The sequence below is a fragment of the Esox lucius genome, chromosome 1, assembly GCF_011004845.1.
Source record: "Esox lucius isolate fEsoLuc1 chromosome 1, fEsoLuc1.pri, whole genome shotgun sequence".
In the NCBI taxonomy this organism is placed as follows: Eukaryota; Metazoa; Chordata; class Actinopteri; order Esociformes; family Esocidae; genus Esox; species Esox lucius.
Window position 1 is genome coordinate 27,571,731 of NC_047569.1, and position 16,121 is coordinate 27,587,851.

The window sequence follows — 16,121 nt, forward strand, 5'->3', positions numbered from 1 at the left end:
TCAAAAAGTTAAACTTGTAACTAATGTATACATTCATTCCACACACTGATATATTTTGAGTGTTTATTTCTTTTAATTGTGATGATTATAACTGACAACTAATGAAAATCCCAAATTCAGTATCTCCGAAAATTTGAATATTTCTTAAGACCAATACAAAAAAAGGCTTTTTAGAAATGTTGGCCAACTGAAAAGTATGAACATGAAAAGTATGAGCAAGTACAGCACTCAATACTTAGTTGGGGCTCCTATTGCCTGAAGTACTGCAGCAATGCGGCGTGGCATGGAGTCGATCAGTCTGTGGCACTGCTCAGGTGTTATGAGAGCCCAGGTTGCTCTGATAGTGGCCTTCAGCTCTTCTGCATTGTTGGGTCTGGCATATCGCATCTTCCTCTTCACAATATCCCATAGATTTTCTATAGGGTTACGGTCAGGCGAGTTTGCTGGCCAATTAAGAACAGGGATACCATGGTCCTTAAACCAGGTACTGGTAGCTTTGGCACTTTGTGCAGGTGCCAAGTCCTGTTGAAAATCTGCATCTTCATAAAGTTGGTCAGCAGCAGGAAGCATGAAGTGCTCTAAAACTTCCTGGTAGATGGCTGCGTTGACCTTGGACCTCAGAAAACACAGTGGACCAACACCAGCAGATGACATGGAACTCCAAACCATCACTGACTGTGGAAATGTTACACTGGACTCCTCTCCTCTCTTCCTCCAGACTCTGGGATCTTGATTTCCAAAGGAAATGCTAAATTTACTTTAATCAGAGAACATAACTTTGGACCACTCAGCAGCAGTCCAGTCCTTTTTGTCTTTAGCCCAGGCGAGACACTTCTGACACTGTGTCTTGTTCATGAGTGGCTTGACACAAGGAATGTGACAGCTGAAACCCATGTCTTGCATACGTCTGTGCGTGGTGGTTCTTGAAGCGCTGACTCCAGCTGCAGTCCACTCTTTGTGAATCTCCCCCACATTTTTGAATGGGTTTTGTTTCACAATCCTCTCCAGGGTGCGGTTATCCCCATTGCTTGGACACTTTTTTTCTACCACATCTTTTCCTTCCCTTCGCCTCTCTTAATGTGCTTGAACACAGAGCTCTGTGAACAGCCAGCCTCTTTAGCTATGACCTTTTGTGTCTTGCCCTCCTTGTGCAAGGTGTCAATGGTCGTCTTTTGGGCAGCTGTCAAGTCAGCAGTCTTCCCCATGATTGTGTTGCCTACAGAACTAGACTGAGAGACCATTTAAAGGCCTTTACAGGTGTTTTGGGTTAATTAGCTGATTAGAGTGTGGCACCAGGTGTCTTCAATATTGAACCTTTTCACAATATAAAAAATTTCTGAGGTACTGAATTTGGGGTTTTCATTAGTTGTCAGTTATAATCATCAAAATTAAAAGAATAAACAATAGAAATATATCAGTCTGTATGGAATGAATGTATACATTATACAAGTTTCAGTTTTTTAATGGAATTACTGAAATAAATCAACTTTTTGATGATATTCAAATTTTATGACCAGCACCTGTATGTATATATAAGTCAAAGTCAGGGTCAGCAAGAGGAAACAGACATTCCATGCCTGTAGGTGGCAGCCAATAGGCAACGTTTACCCATCCCCAAAGTACACAGATAATCTTGAAAAACCTCGTTGCCTGATCTTCTTTCCTTCATTTTTACTGATGGATGACAGTACTAGATGGAGTTCTTCAACTTGACTGTCAGTGGTGATGGAAAAAGGAGATGGGGCTTTTTGAACCTTCAGACATGTCTTGTTCTGTTTCTTGTGAATTATGTTCTTTTGTAAATGAGATTTAAATGGCTTGAAGAATACATAACAAAACCATAATAAAACGCTTGAATCGAATTGAAATGAAACAGTTAAGGAAATTAAATAAATATCTTGACAAATGATAATTTTTTACACTGTGATTATGTATATATCTGAACATTTCTGCCTTTCCCCTGAGTATACCATGTTGTACACAATCGTGTCAAAACTGGAGGGGTGGTTTTATAAATAACAAGATTTCAGTGGATATGTTTTAATGCAGTTTCACATTTGTTTATTTTTAATATAAAAAATAAAATCGAAGAGCAGAGATCTTTTGTGCATTAATGTAAACAGTGGGTGCAGACATTAGGTGAACATAATTAAGCCGCCAGTGAGTAAATACCGATGATTGAGAGTCAAAATGTGGTATTATTAGGCCATGCTTTGAGACAATGTTTAATTAAGCAGATTTCTTTAAATATACAGTAAGATCTAGGCCTTTTCATCAATCCTAGGAAGCCTTTGTTGCAGTGCCAAACCTTAATGTCAGACCTACTGTTTGTGAGGGTCAAGAGCACTCTCCAAGGTACTGAAACTGTTACATGCTGCGTTTTCTCTAACTAGCCCGTTTGATACGTTTTGATACCGTTGCAATAATGTCTGAAAGGGCCGTAATAAGCAGGATTTGGTCAAGTGCCTGAAGGACAGTACTTGTTCATAGTCATAATACTGTAAAGGCTCTCCTGACCTCTGCGTTTCTGCCTTTGGATTGCTTCTATATTGATCCTGGTGAAAGTCAATAAAAGGATACGACCACTTCTTCCAATCGGCTGCTCTCGTGTGGTACGATCTCGCGTGTTCCGATCACGATGCCTTGTTTTCATCAGACGAGAGCAGCCAGCTGCCTGAAATGTCGACATGTATTGCGATCCATTTCAATACTCACAGTGGTAGGCTACGCAGTCTTTTGGATCGTCCTTGTTCTTAAGTGTTTTTGAAAGAGATGTGGCTGACGCAGCGAGATGGTGCGGCACTAAAGGTTTTATGAATATATAAACGCCCGATCGTTGAGCGATGCGTCGCTGATCGGAATCACTGCGTTGCTCATCATTTTTCTGGATGTTTATTTTTCATTTTTAATACAACGTTGTCATCCCACTCTGATCACGTGAAATTGTAATAATTGGACAAATAGGTTAAATGGTGTTGGAAAATTTATGGAAAACAATGTACGGATGGAAGGACTTTTTTATAAATCTTAGAATTCCCTACCGTCATTTTCTGGGACTCTCTTCAACATAATCTTCATAAAGGTAAGAATGGATTGCTTTCCTAGCTTAACACTGTTATATTTATTGAGTGTATTTTAGGCCTGTATAATCGTATACATAATTCTGCTGGTTCTAATGTCAACAGAGTGTAACCTACCAAGCATAACCGTTGGTTTCTCCCATCTCTCCATTGGGTGATCAGTGAACCTTTCACCATGACCTCATTGGTGAATTCATACAATATATTTTTGTTGGTCTTAGAATGTCCAAGCACTGATGCTTGTGTTCAAAACTAATTGAAAATATTACATTTTAAGTGATATTCTTAATTGCAGTACACTCAGTACACAGTTCAAATAATTTAACAAGTGAAAGTTGAATACTTCAGAAGCACTAACGAAATGAGAAATATCCTGCAAAGGAGTATACACAGCTGCTCTCTACCGACATACAGTTTTAAGTATTGCTTCCCGTTAATAGCAGGAAAGTCGAGCAGGGTGCAGATAGGTGTGTGACAATGGAACCTACAAGCTCCACCATGGATATGCAGTTGAACAGTGTTGAGAGGAGTATAGTGTTTCTCAGACAGGAACACCTCACCCTGCTGCATGGCCTCCACCTGGAGATCCTGTCCCTTCAGAAACGATGTACTGGTGAGTCTATACATCACACACACACACACACACGGTATAATATTGTTTTCTGTCAGTGACTAATGCCTGGTGTGGTATGTATTTAACTAGGCTTTGTGGCAAGTGATATATAAAAAATATACACAGATTGTGGATAATCCGTAGACAGATTTAATATTCCATAGGAAGGGGGCTCTTCTCTGTCCGCTCGGCATGTCGCCTAGAGAGCAGACATGGAGTGAAAGTGACGGCTAGTGGAAGAGCTAGTCAGAGTAACGTGGCATTCATGGGGGAGGGGTCAGATCAGATTAGAGCTTCAGACTGACCCCTCCACCGCAGCCCTGTGTTACTCCACCGCAGCCCTGTGTTACTCCACCGCAGCCCTGTGTTACTCCACCGCAGCCCTGTGTTACTCCACCGCAGCCCTGTGTTACTCCACCGCAGCCCTGTGTTACTCCACCGCAGCCCTGTGTTACTCCACCGCAGCCCTGTGTTACTCCACCGGAGCACTGTGTTACTCCACCGGAGCACTGTGTTACTCCACCGGAGCACTATGTTACTCCACCGGAGCACTGTGTTACTGCAATGCAAAGCTGAGGCAGCCGTCACTGCAGAGCACAATGTAGCCAAGAAAGGCCATGGCTTGAACAGAGTTGCTTCAGGGCTGTGAATTCCCCCTCTCTACAGTCTGGGTTTCAAAGGATAACCACAGGTCAATACCTTCCTGGCATTCTGGGGGTTCTGATTCCTCTCTGCTGAGCTTCAAAACCTTCCTCCTTTCTTGCTCCTTTTTTCTTTCTCTCTGTCTTTATTTCCTTCCACCGTTCTGTCTCTATCTTCCTCTCCCGATGTCTTTCTTTCTCTTTCCTGTCTTTCTCTCTTTGTCTTTTTCCTTTCCCTCTCTTGATGCCATCTCTAGGTGGATGGGGTGATCTGTAGGCAATGCTTGGTGGAGGATTGATTTTGCTTATTTTGTAGGGTAAATTGTCTATTCATCCCAGCTGGTGAGTGATAAGATACTGGTACTAGATGACAGTGATATAAAATAAATATTGTGTTCTGAAGTCCTTGTCCTTGAGGGCAACCCATGCGCAGTGTCTGTGTGCTGACTGGATGAATTCTTAGAGTCCAATCAGCTAAACAGAAACAGTTGAACACAATATTATTACTGTACATTCGGTTTGCACAAGACCCTAATCCCATCAGTCTGAACTGTCTGCAATCAAGATAATCGACAGATTACTGTTTCAACCGCACTAATGTTTCTGTCAGAATTAGGATCTACCATGTACAACATTTCTGAGACTTAACAACATACTGCTTTATGATTCTTCCTAATGATTCTTTGATTACTTATTCTTGTTTCATCCTTGTCTGTTTTGCACATTGCTCAGCTGTGTCTGTCTACCTGATATCAAAAAAATATTTTGCCACTGTTTTTGCAGAGCTGACATGTGAGCTAAACCTGAAACCTCCTGGCAAAAGTCAGTTGGGTAAGTTCTGTCTCTCACTAAATCTTTCTTTTTCCTCTGTATCAACCCATCTTTCTCTTCCTCCCCCTTTGTGGCACCCTTGTCTTCATCCCACAGTCCACCCAACTCCCCAGAGAAAGCCCTCCCTCCACTTAGGTCAGACATGAGGGGGGGGGAAGGAGGGGCGCAGAGGAAGTGAGGTTATCATTCCCAGCTGCAGCCCATTATAATCAGATCTGAGACCATCCCTCACTCTCCTACCAGACAAATTGTTCCGCCCTCGTTTCGTTTTCCTCTGTGCCCCATGGGGGGGGTCAAATTACAGTCTGTTTGCTGAAGCAGAGAGGTGGAGGGACAGTAAGACAAGAGAAAGCAAGAGAAAGTGTCAAATAGGAAAATTGGAGAGGGATAAAATTAGGATTACATTACACAGTATATTCTATATTTGGAACATGACCTCACTACCACAGTCTAATAGGCGACCGGGAGACAGAGATATGGCAGAACTAAACACAGCGACGGGGAGTGGACGGGATTCATGCAAGGAGGAAAGGAAGGAGAGAAAGATTTTGCATTGGAGAGAGAAGGGATGGAGGAAGTGATGAAGAGCAAGAGATGGAGGAAGAGCGATGTGGTGACCGAGACGGGTACTGGATGACACAGACTGTGAACTGATAATGGAGACTTTTACCAAGTGACAGACTCATACTAGATGCCATAGGCTGGTACTCGATGAGAGAGCCTGGCACCGGATGAGGAAAAACTGGTACGGAGAGCAGTATTAAGAAGGACTCACAGAGAAAGGAGGGAAAAGACGAGAGAGCAGGAATGGAAGGGAGCTGGAGGAGGGAAAGGCTACTTGTATACCGTTCTGCTGTTAAATAATGCAGCCGTCCTAATACAGGCGCAACAGAAATCCTTGCTGAGGAAACATTTTTACAACCATTTCATCTCAATGTAACACCAAACACAGCACCTCTTGTTTCTCTGTTCAGGGGATTCTACCTTCCCCTCCATCTTCTTTGACCTAATTCTTGGGTCAAGCAGTGGACAAGAGGCTATGGTGTAATCTCTAGCCCTGCCAGAGCTGTCTGGGTTGGGTGGCCTCAGCCCAGAGCCAAGCTACAGTGCAGCTGATACTAGCTCTGCTATGACTTAAGACTTTTTTTTAATCCTAATTCCTACGGAAGGATTTCACTGGCAGTGTTGTAACTTTGACATTTCACTCGAAATATTTGAAACTAGCAGGCAATGACGATATTATAAGATCCTGATGTAATGATGATGTGATGAGGTCACTGCAGACAATGTCTGGTGGTAATGATGACATCAGTGCCAAACAATATATAATGATTATAATAATGACATCAGCACAGTACATTTTATCAACTGGTTATAATGGATTTGAGGAGGCTGTCAGAATGTTATTACTGCCAATGTGGTATTGCCTGCCAAAATGACACACAACTGCATGTAAACAACTGTAGTAAGACAAACACCAATGTGGATTTCTTTTCCCAACTATGAGTCAGAAACATGGATTCTAGTATGAACATTTACTTTAAAGTATAAATAGGATCATTTGGGTTATGAATTCATTGTCATCCGTAGCACCACCTGGTCGTTCCCTGGATGTTAGATCCAGGAAGGGGTGTTGGAATGTCGGTGTGATGCACTCTTCCCTCTGGACATAAAATGTGTGTCACCTGACATCCCATGGTAGTTATTGTAAGATCACGGTTGTTAACACCGATGTCCTGGCTACATTTGCTGTCTGGCACTCATGCCATTAAAGCCTCTAAAGATCACCAGCTCCCATTTGGCTGATTCATCCCCACCACTCAGTGCTGTGACTGGGTGTTGACATAAATGAGACTTACAACCCCAATCCCCAAAAGGTTTAGATGCAGCTTTAAATGCAAATAAAAACAGAATGCAATGATGTGCAAATAATTTAATCCCAATATATAATTGCAAATAGTACAAATACAACATATCAAATGTTGAAACTGAGACATGTTATTGTTTTTGGAATTTGCCAGCAACACGTTTAAAAAAACTGTGACGGGGCATGTTTATTATTGTGTTGCATCTCCTCTTTTAGCTCCCAGACTCTTTTACTATGGAGCCATGCTGTTGTGAAACATGCAGAATGTGGTTTGGCATTGTTTTGTTAAAATAAGCAAGGCCTTCCCTGAAGTGTTCCTGGGCCAGTGCAATGATTTCCCCTAGAGAATCTGTCTGTTTTTAACGTAGTATCGCCTGAGCGCCCGAAGTTCACTGCCATCCAATATTGGTTTTCCGTCTTGTCCCTTGCATACAGTCATTTCTCCTGATTCTCTGAATCGTTTAATGATAGTATGTACTGTAGATTACAAGATCCTCAAACTCTGCAATTTTACACTTAGAAAAGTATTTCTTAAATTGTTGTACTATTTGTCCGCGCTGTCTTTCACAGAGTGGTGAACCCCTCCCCATCTATACTTCTGACAGACTTATCCTCTCTGGGATGTTCTTTTAATACCCAATCGTATTACTGATCTGTTGCCAATTGACTTAATTAGTTGTGTGATATTCCACCAGGGTCTTTTTTAGCATTGCACAACTTTTCCAGTCTTTGTTGCCTCTGTCCCATGTTTTTTGAAACATGTTGCTGTCATCAAATTCTAGGTGGGCATATATTTTTCAAGGACCAATACACATTTTCCGTTTCAACATTTGATATGTTGGCTTGGTACTACAGTATTCTCTATTGAATATAGGGTTTAAATAATTTGCACATCTTTCCATTCTGTTTTATTTTATTTACACAGCGTCCCAACTTTTTTGGACACAGGGTTGGACTTCAGTCATTTTACCTGGCAATATTTAAACTAGTCACTCTTCAACTCTGTCTCATTGTATCTGCTGTCTGTGATACATGCAGCAGTTGGTTAGGATTTGAAGCTGCCCACTATCAGGGATTTGCTCTATGGATCTGTAATCCTTTGCCCTTATGTGTCCTGTCTTCTGCCTTTGTCCAGGGAATCACTAAAGCTCATTCCATTTCCTATCTGCAAGATTATCTACAAATGTTTTTTGAGAGAAAGCATTCAGCAGTGGTCATATCATCTAAATACATATCTATTTGACTGATTGAATCATGCTTAAACAGTGTGATACCTCTGTATGCATTCTATTCCCTGGGAATTGTGGAGGAGGTTAGGAGGAGTTTGCTCTGTGTGATCAGTTTGTCATCATGGCCAATGGAAGCACCGACTGCTTTTTTTTGTGGCATGTTTTTCTCTATGTTAGTTTTAGGGGATGCAAAATGGTGAACGTCACGGACCTCCAAAAATGAGCATGTCTATATACTACGAGTATATATATTTTTGTATTCTGCTAATTAACCTAAAAGTTGCATGCAGCTTGCAAGCGGCGCTATAAATACCATTGGTATTGCTGAATGTTCTACACATTTTGCCATGGCCTACATAATGTTCATATGGTATCTCAGCAGGGTCGTTTGTACATTTTGTACTGTATTTCACAACATTTTTGTTTGTGGTTCTCCCCACAAGCTGTTGGAAAGAATCCTAATAATTGGTTTGGGGGCCCCTGGTGATTAGGGTCCCTGGGGGTTAGGGTCCCTGGTGATTAGGGTCCCTGGGGGTTAGGGTCCCTGGTGATTAGGGTCCCTGGGGGTTAGGGTCCCTGTGTGCCCTTCGGTAATCAGCCCTTGACTAATCTCAGTTAACCAGTTAACTGAACTCTTGAGTAATTAGATGCTCAGTTCAGTTCTGGGTCCATATGGGTTGATGGATAGGAACCGGAGCAAAGAGCTCCCCCTTCTCCTGGAACGAATGCTGCTCATTATCTCACGCAAACCATTGTTTCATGATATATTCTTTGTGCCATTTTGGTTTACATAGGCAGTCCACCAGAGATTAGGCCACGCCTGCCATCGGTGTAAAAAGGCAAACGCAAAGGCTATTTCCATATTATGAAAGAATATGATTATTGGACTGTGTGTGAATAGGAAAGACTGGTAGATTAAGATTTTACCAAACATGTTCTGTAGGTAAATCAAAACCAATAAACTAAATATATAAAGTAAAATCATTCAAATCATTGCATATTTTCTACAGGCCCTCTTGTGACCACAGATTGAATTAACCTGTCAGTGCACCTCAGATGTTTTCTTATTACCTGCCATGTGTGCTTGTCTGTTTGCTTGTGTCCATCCTCAGACCTGGCCGAGGAAGAGGAGCAGCTGGAGGCCCGCTGTCTGGAGATGGAAGGTCGCTTGGCTGAGAAGCAGTGCACCCTGGGAGAGCTGCGTAAAGAGCTGACGCACAAGGGGGCGCTGGTGGGAGCGCTGCGGGCCAACCTCAAGGACAAGGAGCGCCGCTTCCTGGATGAGCTGAAACGGCGCAGCCACCGTTCCACCGTGCTCAACACAGAGCTTCAGAAGCAGACGGAGGCAGCTGCCTACCTCTCCTTCCAGCTGCACGCAGCCCGCCAGAAACTGCATCACCAGCGGCTGCAGCAGAGACAGCAGGCCCTCAGGGAGAACCGGGAGAACAGGGATCGTCGTTATGGGAATGCACATGGTTCCCAGTACGACCAAGTAGCCGAGTGGGACACCGCCACTTTTTCCCCCTTCTCTCCTCAATCTCCCTCTGGTTTCTCCAGTGCCTCTAACGCCGCCCCCGCAGCCATAGCCTCTCCCGTGGTCAAACCCAAACGCAGGGGCGCCAGGGCCACGTCAGGGCACCAGATCCGGGCAGAGAGGGCCAGGGAGTGTGTTCCCCAAGAGAGGGTGACGGGCCCAGCAGAGCCCACCGCCATGCCTGACCCTGCGCTGTTCCTCTACCCTCAGCGCAGGCACAACAGGTCCAGGGCCAGACATCCCCACTCCCCAGCCCACAGACAGCCTCCTCTGGTGCGGGAGAGAGGTGAGGAGGAGGTAGGTGGAGAGGCGCCCATGGAACCCCAGGATGAAGCTCCTCCCAGACTGGCAGCATCGGCCACGGTGTCCCCTGCTGGCTGCTCAGACCAAGGCTGAATATGTAGCGCCACTGTGAACCTCTCTGAAAATGTCTCCTCTTCACTAGCATCACCATCGTTATCATCATCATCATTGTTATCCTCATTATCATGGCTATCTGATTTCATTAAGGCTGCCCATTGTCCTGTAACTTGATCCCATTGATACTAATATTAATTTAGCATTATTGATAATATTATTATTATAATTCATAATTTACTTTATTGTAATGATGAAAACTTTTTATACTAATAATCTACAGTGGGCAGAACAAGTATTTGATACAATTTTGCAGGTTTTTGCAGGTTTTCCCACTTACAAAGCATGTAGAAGTCTGTAATTTTTATCATAGGTACTAAAAAATCCAGAAAATCACTTTGTATGATTTTTAAGTAATTAATTTGCATTTTATTGCATGACATAACTATTTGATACATCAGAAAAGCAGAACGTAATATTTGGTACAGAAACCTTTGTTTGCAATTACAGAGATCATATGTTTCCTGTAGTTCTTGACCAGGTTTGCACACACTGCAGCAGGGATTTTGGTCCACTCCTCCATACAGACCCTCTCCAGATCCTTCAGGTTTCGGGGCTGTCACTGGGCAATACGGACTTTCAGCTCCCTCCAAAGATTTTCTATTTGGTTCAGGTCTGGACACTGGCTAGGCCACTTTAGGACCTTGAGATGCTTCTTACGGAGCCACACCTTGGTTGCCCTGGCTGTGTGTTTCGGGTTGTTGTCATGCTGGAAGACCCAGCCACGACCCATCTTCAATGCTCTTACTGAGGGAAGGATGTTGTTGGCCAAGATCTTGCGATACATGGGCCCCATCCGTCCACGACGAGTGGAGTGGAGCTGCAGGATTTTTATCCATGACGGCGTAATGTGTTACTAATGGTTTTCTTTGAGACTGTGGTCCCAGCTCTCTTCAGGTCCTGCCTTTTAGTTCTGGGCTGATCCCTCACCTTCCTCATGATCATTGATGCCCCACAAGGTGAGATCTTGCATGGAGCCCCAGACCGAGGGAGATTGACTGTCATCTTGAACTTCTTCCATTTTCTAATAATTGCACCAACAGTTGTTGCCTTCTCACCAACCTGCTTGCCTATTGTCCTGTAGCCCATCCCAGCCTTGTGCAGGTCTACAATTTTATCCCTGATGTCCTTACACAGCTCTCTGGTCTTGGCCATTGTGGATAGGTTGGAGTCTGTTTGATTGAGTGTGTGGACAGGTGTCTTTTATACAGGTAACGAGTTCAAACAGGTGCAGTTAATACAGGAAATGAGTGGAGAAGGGGAGGGTTTCTTAAAGAAAAACGAACAGGTCTGTGAGAGCCGGAATTCTTACTGTTTGGTAGGTGCTCAAATACTTATATCATGCAATAAAATGCTAATTAATTATTTAAAAAACATACAATGTGATTTTCTGGATTTGTCTCACAGTTGACGTGTACCTATAATAAAAATGACAGACCTCTACATCCTTTGTAAGTAAGAAACACTGCCGATTTTGCAGGTTATCCAATACTTGTTCTCCGCACTGTAGATTTGAATGAGTTAATCCTCACTTCCAGAAGAACAAACCCTCAGTGAGTCTGTTGTTATTATATCATTTTATGTCTGCGTGTTGACTCATGTATAATCTAAAAAGAAAGGGGCTATTAATTCTTTAAATTAATCAGTAGGACAATATAAAGATGTGTAGTATAATTTTAGCAGCAAAGTAGACTTAGATATAAATAAACACCCGTCAGAGCCCCAAGATTCATAGATGTGTATTCTGTTGTGTTTATGTTGAGATGTTAATGTCTTCTGTATCCATAACCAGAGTGGTTTTGCTGTGCATTTGAAAGGTTCCCTGTTAGAGTAGGGAGGATTCATTCGGCTCCTGGGATTGAGAAGAAGGCGTAGGAAGATGACTGCTCTGGCTAAAACTTGTGTAGAGCTGTAGAGAAACCCTTAACCAAAATGTCATCTGCACACCATTTTATTAGGCAAACCAATTACATTATACAAAACTTTGTGTGCCTCCTTTTTAGTAAACCTGCATACACAGACACACGATTGAGCAGTTCAGTCATCTGTGTCCAATGCAGCTAGCCTTTAGCATTTTATTATATGTTGAACTTTTAATATCCACAAACTGTCCTTTTTTTGCTTTAGAATGAGGAGAAAAATGTCAAATTACACAGCCACTTGTCAAATTACAATGTCATCGTAGAACAATAGAAATATAGAGAATGAAAGGAGAATGAGGAGAAATCTTACCTTACAATTGAGGAGCTTCTTCCATTTTTCCATCAAGTGCCTGCTGTAAAATGAATCTGATTGGTTGGACCGTTCATTTCTTCTGTAAGCCCCAACAAACTAAGGTATTTTCCAATTAATATTTGGATTTGTGTAAGAACCGTTTGTGGGTATTTGTCAGTGCCAAAAATCCTAGGTTTTACTCTAAACTTTGAGGATCTTAAAAAGCTTCTAATCTTTGGAGTGTAGTTAAATAAATCCCATGACCCGGCTCTGTGTAATTCTATTATGGGGCCTTTTGTGAGTGCACCTCTCCATTGTGGAGATTAGTTTAACCTATGACCTGTATCTATTGACTACATCACTTACTGCGCAATCAACTTTAATGTGTTGTTTTAGGGCCAACCATAAATAAACACTGTGAACATATAATTTAAGAAGCTTCCAATTAATATAAAAAAGACAAACTAAAGCTGATGTAAAAAAATATACTGTTTACTTGAAGTTACTTTTAAAAAACTTTTCACTATCTCCAAAATACTGTTCAAGAACAGATCACTTTGTTATATGTTAACACACTGTGTAATGTAGCCTAAAACTATTTATTGACCTTAGGGTATGTTGCTTGAAAGAGTGTAAATGATGGCCTACTGTATTTCACACACATATTTTAAATGCTGTTTGCTAAAATAGTAGTAGCCTATGTATTTCTAGTAACTAGTTACGCCACTACATGGCAAACACAAACTTTTGTATTTAGTTAACAACCACCAAGATTGTGCAATTACTAGTTGTCATTTTCTGTTTTAGCTCAACCGTGCAATTTTTACAACATATGGCCTGAAATTGCAGAATGCATCTTTAAACTACATAGTTCACTATTCCCCAACACTTAATGCTCTTGTGAGAAATATTTTGTTGTCTGTTGCCCTGTGTCAGAGTTAAATTGCCTTGGTGGCCCTCACTGGCAAAGCTCCCAGCCTCAAACAGTGCAGAAAGATAGACTTGCCATGATAGCTTTCATAAATCTCTGAATCTTTCTTCATTCCTCATATCAATAAATGGTTTGGCCATAGTTAAAGTAAACTTTAAAATACTATACCTAACTTGAAAGCAACATTAGTCCACTGGCCTCAAAACCAAGTCTCAGCTGGTTTCAAATATAATGAGCCCCTGAGCTTTTGAACAATCACCATACAAGGTGATGAGATCAACAAACACTAACTAAGGATATTAGATTAGTTAAATCAGAATTTCTGGGAAGTTAGGTTCTGAGAAAATAAGGTGAGATGTATGTAACTTTCAAGACACATGTGTGAGTGAAACTGCACTGTAACCATTATCACCACATAATTCATCAGATGTGTGAAATGTACACAGAATATTTCAAAGGTGGATGTGCTTGTGTTCATTTACATCTGTGGTGAGGGGTATCCTTCCAAGGAAAAAAATGAACATTGTTTCTAAATTGTTGCAAAAAGGCTTATCAGGGTGTTCAGACATATTTCTCTCTTGTCCCAGAGAGGGGAGTGGAGAAAAATTCTTGATTTGTGTAATGAACAGGTAATCCATACTGTGGTGTCAGTTATGGATTCCAAGCTGTGTGGATGTTGATGCTGAAAGCCATTGACAGTTGCGACTATGTAATTAGCCAATTCCAAATATTTACATCTAGCGGCCTCTAGTTGTGTAGGGAAAGAATAGCACCCAAAAAGGTGATGTGATTTCACAGATCTGCGGATTTAGCCTAGTTCATGTGTACGTTCGTGGTTGATGAAATTGGAAGGCTTCAAATTCAATGTCCAGTAGATTTTACTCAATAAATGAAGTGTTCTGATCAGAAAATTCTGTCCTGATAAATTAATGGTTGAATAAATAGAATTTACTCTAGAGTGCAGTGCACATTTTACACCTTTATATATATATACAATATCTCACAGAAGTGAGTACACCCCTTACATTTTTGTAAATATTTGATGAAATCTTTTCATGTGACAACACTGAAGAAATGACACTTTGCTACAATGTAAAGTAGTAAGTGTAAAGCTTGTATAACAGTGTCAATTTTCTGTCCCCTCAAAATAACTCAACACACAGCCATTAATATCTAAACCACTGGCAACAAAAGTGAGTACACCCCTAAGTGAAAATGTTCAAATTAATGTTCAAACTACTTTACATTGTAGTAAAGTGTAATTTCTTCAGTGTTGTCACATGAAAAGATATAATCAAATATTTGCAAAAATGTGAGGGGTGTACTCTCTGTGAGATACTGTATATATATGCTGGAATTTGTGAATTTTTAGAAACACCAATTAAAATTTAAAATAGATTGGTGTCTTGTAGGATCAGAATCAATCTGTTTCATTTGCGGACATTGGTGACATTGTCCTTACCATACATAAATATATATATGTGTGTGTGTATGTAAGCAGTATATAATAATCATTATATCAAGTATAGTCTGATAATAACTCATTATAACAGAGCTTATCTATGGGGTGTGTAATACATGTATTAAATTGTTATATTTAAAAAGGTACTAGAACAATGTTTTATTATAATTATTTTCCCATTATATTTTCTTTCATTAAATATAGAATGTTTATTCATGTAAACATTGTATATCATTCTTTATGTCACAGAATGATATACAACCATGATCATATCTATTATCTGTCTTTAATGCATTTGGAGCAAGCATTGTCATTTAATGCTTTTAAAGAAAATTAGTTGTGTCCAGGGCAGACATTTATTTCTTATTTATTACTATGTAAAAATAACCTGCTTTATTACTGAAACTTGCAACTAGCTGGAACCATTGCAGGCCATAATTGCTGGAAGAACACAATAATTTTGCCCATGTCCCACAGACACAGTTGTCTTGTTCTATGTAGAAACATGCAATGAGGATATAACATGCTGCCTAGATTCAATGCCTTCCTAATGTGTCAATCACATTATCACAGTCTCACAGTCTTCACTATTTTCTAAGCATCTGAGAACACATTCCCTATACAATATTGAAATGAACATGGTATATTTGCTATGTTTATTGACTCTCACATGTTTTACAGTATGTGGGCTTTTAGAGGGAACTAAAAGTTTGACTGTGAAGCTTTTGTTTAAGGTCATTTGTCATTGGGTAATATACCTGTGCTTATAGTGACATAGGGCCTGTCCCAATATCTGCACTACGCCCTAAGGTCTTCACTTACGGAACGGGTGCATTAAGTGCACAAGAGGGCGCTGATGATCACCCCTGGAGAACAACACTACAGAATTGGGACACCCTACGGTCTTGCACCCCTTAGCAAGAACATGCAATTGAGGGGCACCTGCGGATATTGGGACAGGGCCATAGAAAAGGATGGCTTGCACCAACCTTATTCAAAGGGACCAAACATATCTTTATTTTCACAGGGACACATTCTACTCTTCAGCTAAGCAATAACAACAGACAAAACTGAATTTTAAAATGTGCACATCTCTTGATTCCTAAAAATATAACTGCTTTTATAGACTGTTGAATCAGATTGTGGAGAAAGTTTTCTTATGAAAATGAGCCACTGGCTTAACACAGTCATATGGTGTTCTGAATTTGAGTTCATTTCTCCAAATGTTCTCCTGTTTCTGGGTACCAGGGGTGTATGAATTATAAAGTGAGTTTACTCTTCATGAAAAATTCAGATCTTCCA

At 41.0% G+C, this 16,121-nt stretch overlaps 1 protein-coding gene across 1 annotated transcript; it reads left to right on the top strand.

The window, feature by feature from the left end:
• The first annotated feature begins 3,769 nt into the window (after positions 1-3,769).
• On the top strand, positions 3,770-10,468 carry si:dkey-54n8.4. Its single transcript, XM_034291765.1, has 2 exons — positions 3,770-5,165; positions 9,374-10,468. Exons 1-2 carry the CDS (start codon positions 4,997-4,999, stop codon positions 10,189-10,191), a joined length of 987 nt encoding a protein of 328 aa, XP_034147656.1. The 5' UTR covers positions 3,770-4,996; the 3' UTR covers positions 10,192-10,468.
• The last annotated feature ends 5,653 nt before the right edge of the window (positions 10,469-16,121 follow it).

Coding starts and splice junctions, on each gene's coding strand:
- si:dkey-54n8.4 (XM_034291765.1), top strand. CDS start 4,997: ATGATTCTTCCTAATGATTCTTTGATTACTTATTCTTGTTTCATCCTT. Junction 5,166..9,373: donor TCCTGGCAAAAGTCAGTTGG/GTAAGTTCTGTC, acceptor GTCCATCCTCAG/ACCTGGCCGAGGAAGAGGAG.